Source organism: Mercenaria mercenaria, unplaced genomic scaffold (genome assembly GCF_021730395.1).
Source record: "Mercenaria mercenaria strain notata unplaced genomic scaffold, MADL_Memer_1 contig_4957, whole genome shotgun sequence".
NCBI lineage: Eukaryota > Metazoa > Mollusca > Bivalvia > Venerida > Veneridae > Mercenaria > Mercenaria mercenaria.
In genome coordinates this window covers 32689-44975 of record NW_026463228.1, presented here as the reverse complement: position 1 = coordinate 44975, position 12287 = coordinate 32689, and the positions used below count along the sequence as shown (strand labels likewise).

Below are 12287 nucleotides of genomic sequence, written 5' to 3'. Positions count from 1 at the left end.
CCTAGGCGTAAATCTTAATTCGTTGAATTTTATACTATTAAGTAGCATTTTCTAAATGCAAAGTGACAATGATTTTGTATTTTTCATTGATATGACATTCAGAGCACAGGAAAGGAAAAATGCCGAAAGCACCCGGAACTGAGCGTTGCACGAAAATTGACGTCAGGGGCCATGTTTGTGACACAATAGCAAAAATCACGAACAATATGGCGATAAAGTAAAACCGGAGTTCAATCGCATATATCTTGAATTTTATACTGTATAAATTTCATGACAATATTCAGCAAAAAATTTTGGGGCGCATTCCACCTTAAAGGGCAAGGAAAGCCTTACAAGAAGTTAATTTCATATGAAAGCTAATCTCAAGCCTTTCATAACGCTGAAAGAATTTTTAAAATCGGGCCACTATTGAAAAAGATATGGCAGTTTGAAATTTAAGAAAATGGTGAACATGGAGGCAGCCATTTTAGTGTGTTTATGACGTCACTTACACACTGCTAGATTTTTCATTTAGCAAGTAACCTTTTAAATAGATTAATTTCTTATATTTCTTGAGTACGTGTAAGATGTAAAACATGGTAATTCCTTTCATTACAGCTGGAAAAATTAAAGAAATTATTTTACAGAAATAAGTAAATATAGTTCAAACATGTATCTAAAATTTTAATAAATGCGCCATGTTGTTTTTTGTTGCCATGGAAACAAAATGGCTACCATTTTGATCAAATTTTTAGATGCTCGTACATTTAACTCCCTCATTTTTAAACCGATTTCAAAAATTCTTTCACTCCTTTAACAAGAGAACAGCATTGCCTTAATTACCCTTTAATGTTTGCATTAAATACCGCACACAATTTCAAAAATTCTTTCACTCCTTTAAATGATTTAAGAAATCCTAGAAGATGGAATTAACAAGAGAACAGCATTGCCTTAATTACCCTTTAATGTTTGCATTAAATACGGCACACGAATTACGCCGGTTGGAAACGATTTTTCAGGTACCGCTTCCCAACAGTGCAGATTTTTTATTACACAAAGCGTTTTCATTGGTCACGCCTTCAGCCGCCATTACATGTAAACGGCGACGACTCGAACCGTTAGAGGTTTAATTTTTATAACAAGAGCTGTCGGAGGACAGCAACGCTCGACTATTCAACAGCCTTGTCGATTGAATGAATACGAAAGTCGAAAAAGGGGCATAATTTAAAAAAAGCAAAATAGGGTTATGGAACCTGCATAGTGCTTATCAGCTCATGACAGTGGACAAGTGTGTGAAGTTTCAATCCATTCCCATTAGAGGGTACTGAGATACCAGCTTACATATAAGAATTTAACCCAAAACTCCTAAGTTTAAAAAGGTGCATAATTTTGTAAAATGCAAAGTTGAGTTATTGACCCTTTGCACTGCATGTCATATCATGACAGTGAACAAGTGTGTGAAGTTTCAATCCTTTCCCATTAGTGGATACTGAGATACCAGCTTACATACAAAACCTTAACCAAAAAATTCTAAGTCGAAAAAGGGGCATAATTTTGTAAAAAAGCAAAATAGAGTTATGGAACCTGCTTTGTGCATGTCAGATCATGACAGTGAACAAGTGTGTGAAGTTTCAATCCATTCCAATTAGTGAGTACTGAGATACCAGCTTACATACAAAACCTTAACCAAAAAATTCTAAGTCGAAAAAGGGGCATAATTTTGTAAAAAAGCAAAATAGAGTTATGGACCTGTTCAATGTACGTCAGTTTATCACAGTGAATAAGTGTGTGAAGTTTCAATCCTTTCCCACAAGTGGTTACTGAGATACCAGCTTACATACAAAACCTTAACCAAAAATTTGTAAGTCAAACAAGGGGCATAATTTTGTAAAAAAGCAAAATAGAGTTATGGGACCTGTGCAGTGTAAGTCAGTTTATCACAGTGAATAAGTGTGTGAAGTTTCAATCCATTCCCACATGTGGTTGCTGAGATACCAGCTTACATACAAAACTTAACCAAATCGGGACGCGGACGCGGACGCCGACGCCGACGCATGGGCGAGTCCAATAGCTCTACTATTCTATGAATAGTCGAGCTAAAAACTGATTGTTTCTACTGGTACTGATGATAAACCCGAACAGAAAATGAGGATTTTTACTTCTCCAATTTGTAAACAATGGTCGGTATCAAAATAAAGCTTAACATTTGCTGAAAAATTTACACAATTCAAATTTATATTCAGTTAGCAAACTCACACGAAGTGAGACCCTGAAAGGGGTTTGTAAAATGGGGACTGTACGTAGGTTGACTGATGATAAATTCGACCACTCTCATGACTCTGTCATTTACAAAATTTCTTTGTAGTATTATATTGAAACTTTCCCCAAAAAGATGCAACAGCCATTCCTGATCAAGTAATGAAAAGTGACCCAATGTCAGGCCTTCATGTGGCGACAGTGAGTATGCGCAAAAAACACCCTCTTCCCCAGTAATTAAAATTGGATAAATATTTTTTATACAGATAAATGTAAATCATTTATTTATACAGAATATTTACCAATTTTGTTTTTATTTACACCAGTTGGTGTTGTTTACAAGTGGAAACTATTAGATGGTGAGTTCAATTTTATAAATACCCGATTGCAATTGAATATTTCCAAGGTGGTCGACTTTATCATCTGTCCGGGTTTATCATCAGTACCAGTAGTTGAAACCTCTAGGTAGACAATGTAAACAGGCTGGGCACATCTCCCAATCGGGGTAAATTACCTCGTTCGGGGTAATATACCCCGATCGGGGTAAAACAAGAACAATAGAAAGGTACAAAATATTTGATAACTTTTTTATTAAGGAAGTGCTAATGCTCATATTCTCAGGTCAACTTTGTATGATATAAACAGTTGACAACATGGAAATTTTTTAACAAATTTTTGTTGTAAAATTTCAGATTTTCATCATTTTTTAACAAGGCAGTGGCTAGGTAGCCGGTTCCGGCTACCTAGACCTTTAGTCTACGTAGCCGGTTCCGGTAGCCGGTTCCGGCTACCTAGACTAAAGGTCTAGGTAGCCGGCTCTATATACATATCGTATATGAAACATGTAAGTAAAGGTAGCCGGCTTTAATAAACTGTATCTATAAAGGATTATAAGGATCATTATATTAGTTAAATAAAATACATTTCTTGTGATTTATTGTTTATTATTTGTGTTAAATACCTGTTAATTTGCCGTATTTACGCACTTATATCATATCGGCGGAAATTTTGTTATGTTAGAATGTACTCAATACATATTCAAGATACACTGCAGTGATTCAATCTTTAAAGAAAACAAAACAAACAGTTAAGAAAAGATAAAACAAAGAGTATCATCGTACATAAAATGATGCGGCTCTACTGAACATAATGGCGTTTGATCATTTCCTATGCCTTTTTTAAGTGAAAATTTTAAGTAATCATCTCTTTCGCACTTCTATGTGCGTCTGTAATTAATTAACTAATTACTTATTAATTTCTTCGCCGATTTGTCTATAAGTCAATGATCTTGATTGGTTCTAATTGTTTGTTTGAACATTTATTCTAAGGTAGCGTGATAAATGTGAAATGTATAATTACATGTACATATCAAAAGACTAAATTCTAAAGGATCGCCGGCAATTGAAATCATCTATCAATTTTTAATATTTATTTTTTTCAATTTACAACAAACTACAAAAAATTATTAAAAAGTTTACTTTAAATTAATAAACATGCCATTTAAACACGCCGACGACGATAACGACACTTTGATCATTTAATGATAACATAATATCGGCCGATATCATACGAGTGCGTAAATACGGCGAAATAAACAGGTAAATCACATATTTTTAGTAAATAATAAGTCACAAAATTGTAATTTATTTAACTTATATAATGATCCTTTATAACAAAGTTTATTAAAGCCGGCTACCTTGACTTCTGTGTTCATATATGATATGTACATATATAATAGAACCGGCTACCTAGCCACTGCCTTTTAACAAATGGGTGGTTTTCAAAATAATGAAGCTTTTTCTTTTCTCTCACCTTACTTTAATTCAGTTTAGTTTTAGAATTTATATTGGGACAAATTATATCCAACTCAATGTAGTCAATAAATGTGTGCAATTTCAGCTTAATAACTCAAACAGTTTTAAAGTTATTTTAAATTATATAGCTAATTTTGTCCCCTGTGCACCCAAAAAAGTGTGACATTTTACATGAAGTATAGTTTTCAACTGTGGCTTACTTTTTAAAACCATGCTTTATTGTTACAGCTTTGGCTTTTTTGTGTAACTTAAACTCTGCACATTTAAATAAAATACTTCTTTTCATTACCTACATCTTATTGTTACCAATATTTCACATCTTGTGATGGAACCCCCTTCACAAAAAATAGTGAAAAAAATACTAAATTTAAATGTTGAACACTACAATTTCATAACCCTATTACTTTTCTAAAGTCTTAATGTTTTTCTAAGATCTTTATCCTTTCAGCTGTGAAGACACAGTATGATTTTTTTCTTTAATAAATCAACTTTCTCAGAAACTTGATGGATGTCTATACACCTAAAAATGTCCCCTGTGCACCTTTTCAGTTGTTAAGAGTCAGATTTCTTTTATTCTTTAAATAAAATGGGATTTTACTTTATTTTCCTTGAAAGGGAGTTACAACAGATACAAAAGCAGCGTTCAACTTCACATATTACTGACTGTTAAACATTCACAGAGCCAAAAGTGATGTCCCCTGTGCACCCTTTTTTGACATATATCAATTATCATAGCATTACAGTAATTTGTGGTGGCAGTTCTATATTCTTAGCAGTGTGAATGCAAAATTTAGGCATTACTTTATAATTTAGCATAAGAAACCCTGGACAATTTAAAATTCATTGTTTGCATTTTCTTCTGAAGTTGCCAATTTTCAAGTTTAAAAGTGGAAACATCAATTTTATTGCTTCTTAAGCTCTTAAGTTTACCTAAATATGTAATGTTCACTAGTAAATATTGTGTAGTTAAAAGAATTTTACTTACCATGAACATATTCTATAAATAAATATTTTGATACAATTTGTCCCCTGTGCACCCTTTTTAGTAACATTATAAAGTATGTATGAATTTTACTATTCCATTTCATCATGCATGGCATTTTGTCATTTTTCTACTATGAATAAGCATTGCATGTAAACTAAATGATTTCAATGTGTTAGTTATGTATAAAGTCACTTATTTTTTCATTTAAAGCATTACATTCTGTTGAATTTTCATGTGTTTGTAGTGAAATTTTTCAATTTTGTAATTATTATGTGGAATAAACTATTTTTTAATAGTATTTGTCTAAAGTTGATTACCATTAGTCTTTTTATGAATAGAAAACTAATAGTGGATGAATATTACACTGATCTTCAGTATGTGTCCCCTGTGCATCTGTAAAATAACTCAATTTTGAGCTGACAATTCTAGAAATTAGAATTACTGGACATTCTTGAAATTTGGCATGTGGTTTATAAACATGCAAAGTGAGAGAAAAAAATAGGTTTTATAATTATATGTTAGTTATTTTGCATTCAGCAACAACTTTTCTAGGTAAAGTTTTATTTTCATGTCAGATTTGTGCAGAAAGGGTGATTTTAAAAACCAATGTCCACAAACATATGATTAAATAAGTTTCAAACCATACACATACACCCATTACTTATCATTTATGTTGAAAAAATTACTGTTATACATATTTCCTTGTCATAAAACACTGCAACATTTATCACCCATCTTATGGGAAAATCACTGAACTTTCGAATTAAAGGCTGAAATATTTTCTTATTGGCATGTCTCAACACTTTCCGAGAGTTATTTCCTTCAAATTTGTATGATATAAACAGTTGACAACATGGAAATTTTTTAGGAAGTGTCTAGGGGTACGGATCCGTACCTCTAGAATCTGATTCTAGAGGTACGGATCCGTACCTCTAGACAAGCCTGTTAGGGGTTTTCTAGGGGTACGGACCTCCTTTTTCTAGAGATTTAGGGTTATTTATATCTTAAATTTTGTTGAAAATGAAATAACAACAAAGTCTTAACCAATCTTCACTTAAAACTTGGATCTAATTGGTTAACAGATACCAGCGTTCGTCCGATTGTTTACCTTCTCTTTCAAAACCTAAATAACCGAGGAACTCCAAATGAATACACTGTTCTGTGCCGATAGGAATTAGTTTGTTGTCAAATAAACTGTTGATAACAGCTAGATTAATGAATGAATCTATCCCTTAAATGAATTCTATTTGAAATTCAGCAAATAAATAAATAAATAAATAAATAAATTAGGCATAATAATATGCACCAATCTATTTTGTTATTTAACAATGTACATTGTTGTATAATGATAATCGGCACGGAACTTTAATAATCAATTAAGCGACATTAAGTAAAAGAAACTGTTTGTGAAAACGTCCCATGTATCTCGTAACGGCTACCAAATGTGTGAAAAACGTAAATACACTAAGGGCTAATTATCAATTGAAAATAGTTTTCCCCCAACATACTTAAAATTATTTTGTTTAATCTTTATATCTTTTTTTTCTGCCAATTCGAAACTTCGTGATTTATTTGGTGTTCCTCGGTTATTTACGTTCCGAAAGAAAATGTAACAAATCGGATGAATGTTGTTATCTGTAAACCATTTAGATCCAAGTTTAAGGTGAATTCTGATGAAATGTTATTTGTTATTTCATTTTCAACAAAATTTGAAATGTAAATGACCCTTAATCTCTAGGAAAACGGAGGTCCGTACCCCTAGAAAACCCCTAACAGGCTTGTCTAGAGGTACGGATCCGTACCTCTAGAATCAGATTCTAGAGGTACGGATCCGTACCCCTAGACACTTCCAATTTTTTAACAAATTTTTGTTGTAAAATTTCAGATTTTTGCTTCATTATTTTGAAAACCACCCAAATGCAAAATTGATAAAGTGGTACATAGGCAGGTTTGTAATGATGATATAAAGCTTTAGTAAAAGTATTGATGTTAGCACTTTAAAGAAAAAAGAAATATCAATTTTTTTGTACTTGACTATTGTTCTTGTTTTACCCCGAACAAGGTAATTTACCTTGATTGGGAGATGTGCCCAGCCTGGTAAAATACCAGAATGTAAAATTGGTCTACCCGAGGTCTCATTTAGACTAGGTCCAGGTTGTCCCATGGACCTAATTTAATTCGAAATGTCTTGGGGTCGAAATGTCTTGGGGTTGGAATATCTTTTGGGTCGAACATTACAAGGAAATTCAATTTTGATGTTGAAATATTTGGGGTCGAAATGTCTTGTGGTCGAAACGTTTAGCATTCATTCTGACGGGACCATACGAATAGCAACTATGTATCGTTGTTTTTTTCAGTAGAAACCCTTTATCTAACTCACTTGCAAATCTGTAACTGAGATCCTTTAAATTTGTTTGTAAACTTCAATTTTTTTCAGACTGAAAACAAGCTGGCAAACATTAAGCAAGCGAACGTTAATAGCGAACATTAATTTCTCCAGCAAACATTAAAAATTCAGCGAACTAGTTTTAAGGAGGTAGGTTACCTTTATATTTGTATGTGCGCATGTCCAACCGGAAGCTAGCGTGACGATTTACGACGACGTTTACGACAAACTAAATGTCTTTGTATATTCATTCTTCTGAAAACAAATCATAGACCTGTCTTCGATCTGACGCTTTATGGTTTAATAATGCAGAAATAATGAATAAATTGCCGCAGAAACGCTTCAAAACAATGTTGCCTTAAAATGACGTCATTGACGTCATGACGTTACGTGTCAGTTACCGCGCAAAATTAACAGCTTTTATCTTGAAAGTACGTAATTCTGTGCATTTTCTTTATTCAAACTATTTTCAAATAACCATTATTTGCTGAAATATTTTTTATGAGTCTTTTGCTCTGAAAAATAATCAATATTTTGCTTCTTTTATGTAGTTATATTGAAATGTTATGCGGAATGTAAGAAAATGGATGATGGTAACCAATGTTATTTGGAATATAGTTGGGTGAGAGGTTACTTGTTACGGCCATTTTCAAATAAAAAATCTAGCAGTTTGATTTGTAATACCTATTTTACAGGTTCCGTTGATAATTTGTTACTTATATACCAAAACTAAGATCTAAAATTGTTCAAATTTCAGTAGAAAATTGTGGTTTCTTGAATTGAATTGATGTTACCATGGAAACGAAGCCCGTGACCTATGTATCTAAATGTAAAATTCAAAAGCGTTGACACTAGTCTATTTAAGAAACACAGCTTCGGCTTTTTATTTTCATTTCAACAATATCCATGAGAATAATAGTAGCATGCTGAACGATTTTTCCATGAAAAATGCCAGACGAGGGGTACTGCTGTAAGTATTCTAAGCTTAGAAATTTGTTTGAATAAATGCAGATAACACGAAAATATAACTTACGTTAGAAATAATATGTTTTAAAGCTACATCAACTAGAAAGATAATCTTATTCAATATTATTTTATAAGAAATTACGACAAAAAGCAAGACATAAGCCATTTTAAACATCTCTGTTGCCATGGTTACTTTAAACTTTAAGAAAAATAGTGTACCATGTATAGTGCTTGGTATTTTGCTAATAATATTACCCAAATATTCCATGTTGGTCATTAACAGAATGGCACTGAAGCCGTCGAAAACCCCTATTTTTATACATAGTTGTTTAAAACTGAGAGAAAATGCGTTACCATGGAAACACGAGCCCCGCGACATATACATTTTAAGCTTATCTTAGAAAGCTAACGTGCATACTAGTAAAATTATAGATTATGTTGACTTCTACGGATATCAATGAAACTAAAATACACCGAAAAGTGTTAAATATCCGTATTTTCCTTCTTCTTTCAATATGAAATACCTTTGGATGGTCATGTTCTTCAAACCTGGATAAAAATTGAACTTGAAGGGACAGAGACAAACGAAACTGAGATTTTAGCAGTTAAAACTTCATATTACACGAAATACAAAAAGATGCTGCGGTTCAACTAATTTGAATTTACCCTTGTAACAAGGTAACCTACCTCCTTAAGTACTCCCCCTTGGTGTCTATAACAAAATAACTGCCAGACAGTAAGCTATCCAACTCAAAAAGTGACGAGTAGTATAATAAGTGACAGCACTAAACTGCGGCCCTGCATCAGTTTATACGGTCCGCAAAGATACATTATAACATCAGCTACCTCCAACAAAACAATCCTATCATTTAACAAATACACAAACAATTTAGACTGAGTAAGAAAGCATATTTTTTAACTTAAAAATGGTAAAGATGTCCATTCTGCTCCAGTTGTTACCATTTTCTCGTTTTAGCTATTAAAAGAATTCGGCAATTACTACGATGAACGCGTTTGTTGATGTCATGTGATCCACGGTTCCATAGATCTATTAGAAATAGAAGACAACTGTGACAGAAACATAAGCTTTCTACTATATGTTTCTTCTGTAGTTTTCAGGTTCGGAGTGAATAAATAAAATCTATTTAAACTAGAACCTCTCAGAAAGGGTTTCTTTGGTTTGTTTGTATTTAAGTTTAATTATAGTCGCCACCGGTAATCCATACGGGCGGAAGACTATATATAATCTTAATGGGAGGAAAGTGCAAGATACAGAAGACTCCCCGAAGAAGCTTCCCTGGTTCTTTAGTGTACCAGGTGTAAATCACCGTGACACGGGACTCTGGTAGTTTTCAGTTGAAGAAGCAGGGCTCGTACTCACCATCATCAAGGCACTAACGAGACCAAGGATGGAGGAAGATGCTTTTCATAAGATAAGATAAGATAAGATAAGATAAATTTTATTTTAAGTCGGCAAGACAGAGAAACAATACAACATAAGCGACAGGCGCTTTTTAACCGACGATCATCTCCTTGATCGGTCTGAACAAGTGATGATGGTCAGGCTCCGCTCAGGGCACAAAAAGCTCAATGCTCACATGTACAAGAAATACAGACTGACATCATCGCCAACTTGCCCATGTGGTGAAGAAGATCAGACTGCGGAGCATATACTTCAGAGATGTAAAAGGCATGATCAGGAGCGAGCTGCGACTGCGACTTGGCCGATAGATACCTCAATCCACCAGAAATTGTATGGAGGCATTGATCGAGGATCTGCGGCAAACCACAAGTTTCATCGAGGCTACTGGTCTGACAGTGTAGTCGCGAACGATAAGAAGAAGAAGAAGATCCGTCATTGCTTAAAATAAGTGAATTGTGCCCGACTAAAACTAGGTATAATTGAAAGGATGATTCGAAAAAAGAAAAAAAAAACACGAAAATTTCAAGTGGAAAGCTATATCGTGGGTTTGGAACCCATATTCTTGCATACCAGACGGGGATTTCCGTCATTTTTACCGGTGCTGGAAAAATCCATCTTACACCCTGGTGTGTAAGATGACTCTCGGGCTTTAAATGACGTATTACGAACTACGAGCATATGTAGGCCTAGTAATTTATATTTTATTTTTAAAAAAAGGAATAAAACTCCAATACCTTGACAGTTCCTCTTTGTTCCTGGTGGTATATTTCTCGATTCAAAACACTTTGTTTTATCAAAAAATCATAACGTTACGCTGCAACTGATAAAACAAAACCGGAACTAAACATTGTTGTTTGTCTTTGAAACGTCATGACGTCTTTCCTGTTTACGGACGTTGGTTTCCCGCGTTTTGTTTGGAAGGATACTATTCAACACCTATTTTACTGAATAGAGGAGTTAGTAAAAACAGCAACAACTACACCGGAGAAATAGTTGGTTTAGAAATTGCACTGGAATTTTTAGCTGAGGTGAAAACTGTTATTCAAAGGAAGATTCATATATTTACTGACTGTCAGGCAGCTATCCTGTCTGTATTTTGTAAGGAAGTACCAACAAATAAAATTGAAACTATCTCTAACATAAAAAGACACTTATCTAAAATTGAAGAGGGGGAAAACCAAATAGAAGTACATTGGATTCCAGGACATAAAAACCTTATGGGTAATGAGCTAGCAGATAAACAGGCGAAATTAGCAGCAACGCAAATGGGCATATCTGATGCAGAAGAGGAGACTGGAATGATGGATGCAAGGGAAGCAGTGAATGTCATGAAAGAAAAAGTGATTAAAAAATGGAACTATAATTACACATTATCAGACAAAACAGACAGAATTCAAGACATTTTTAGCAGAGTAGGATTTAGAAAGTGCATAGGTGAAGAAGACAGAAAAAATTTCTCTTTAATAAATCAACTGTTGTGTGGTCATAGCAGGCTGAAAAATCACTGGTCAAAGATTGACAAAAACTCATCAAAAATGTGTGACCATTGTAACACTCCGGAAACAGTGGAACACTATGTCTTCAGATGTCCAAACTATAGTACTCAGAGAGATATCCTCGAAAGAACAGTGGATGACATTCTCTATAGGTTTAATCTTAATTGCAGCAATGTATCCCTGTCAACACTTGTGGGGGAAATTGAGGATGCATCAGACTCTGCTAAAGAAGAGTTTGTAAAAGCTTTTGTATCATTTATTGAAACATCGGGGAGATTCTATTAATATTAGAAAAACAACTTCCCTCATACCAAAATTGACTTTGAATGTATAGAATTTATAAGCAATAGTGTAAAAGTACAACGGGCTAAGCAACATGCGATGACAACGATACAGTACAGAAGAGTTCAGCGCTACATAAAAGCGGAAACGATCTACACACACACATTTAAATACGCCTCTATAAGAAATAATTCTAAAAAGAAAGCCGTTCGATTGATTTTTTAAAATATTATTTCTTGATATCGGTGTGCAAGAAAAAATTCTGTCACTGGTTATATAGGTGCAGATAGGAATATCCGGCTCTCGGGTAACTGTTTAGGCGGTAACGAGGTTCGGGTAACTGTTTAGGCGGTAACTCGGTAGGAACCTCGTTACAGCCTAAACAGTTACCCTCGAGGCCGGATAATTCCCATTTGCACCTACAACCAGTGAAAGAATCTTATAAGAGAGACTTTAAAATGGTTCAGTAGGAGGCATTTTTTTTACCATGAACCACTCTGACCTGTCGTAATGCAGTGGCATCTAGCGGAACGTCAAACATTACGCTAGACGACGCCACGTCTTTGCGTTCTAAGCGTTGCCGGTAAACAGCTTAATTTCGCATCAAGTTTTTTCCTCATATGTAAACAGTAATATGTCTACTTGTAATTAATGAAAGGAGTGGATATATTTTCTGATATATATTATTTTCCACCAAAGC

The 12287-nt window shown here is 34.0% G+C and overlaps 1 protein-coding gene across 1 annotated transcript; it reads left to right on the top strand.

The window, feature by feature from the left end:
- Positions 1–2371: 2371 nt before the first annotated feature.
- LOC128554346 (uncharacterized) lies at positions 2372–11590 on the top strand. Its single transcript, XM_053535627.1, has 2 exons — positions 2372–2394; positions 10762–11590. The coding sequence occupies exons 1-2, from the start codon at positions 2372–2374 to the stop codon at positions 11588–11590; spliced, it is 852 nt and encodes a 283-aa protein (XP_053391602.1).
- Positions 11591–12287: the final 697 nt, after the last annotated feature.

Excerpts from the sequence above, each read along its gene's own strand:
- LOC128554346 (XM_053535627.1), top strand. The coding sequence starts at position 2,372 with ATGCAACAGCCATTCCTGATCAA. Across the intron at positions 2,395-10,761 it reads CAACAGCCATTCCTGATCAA|AGGAGTTAGTAAAAACAGCA; the intron begins GTAATGAAAAGT and ends TTTACTGAATAG.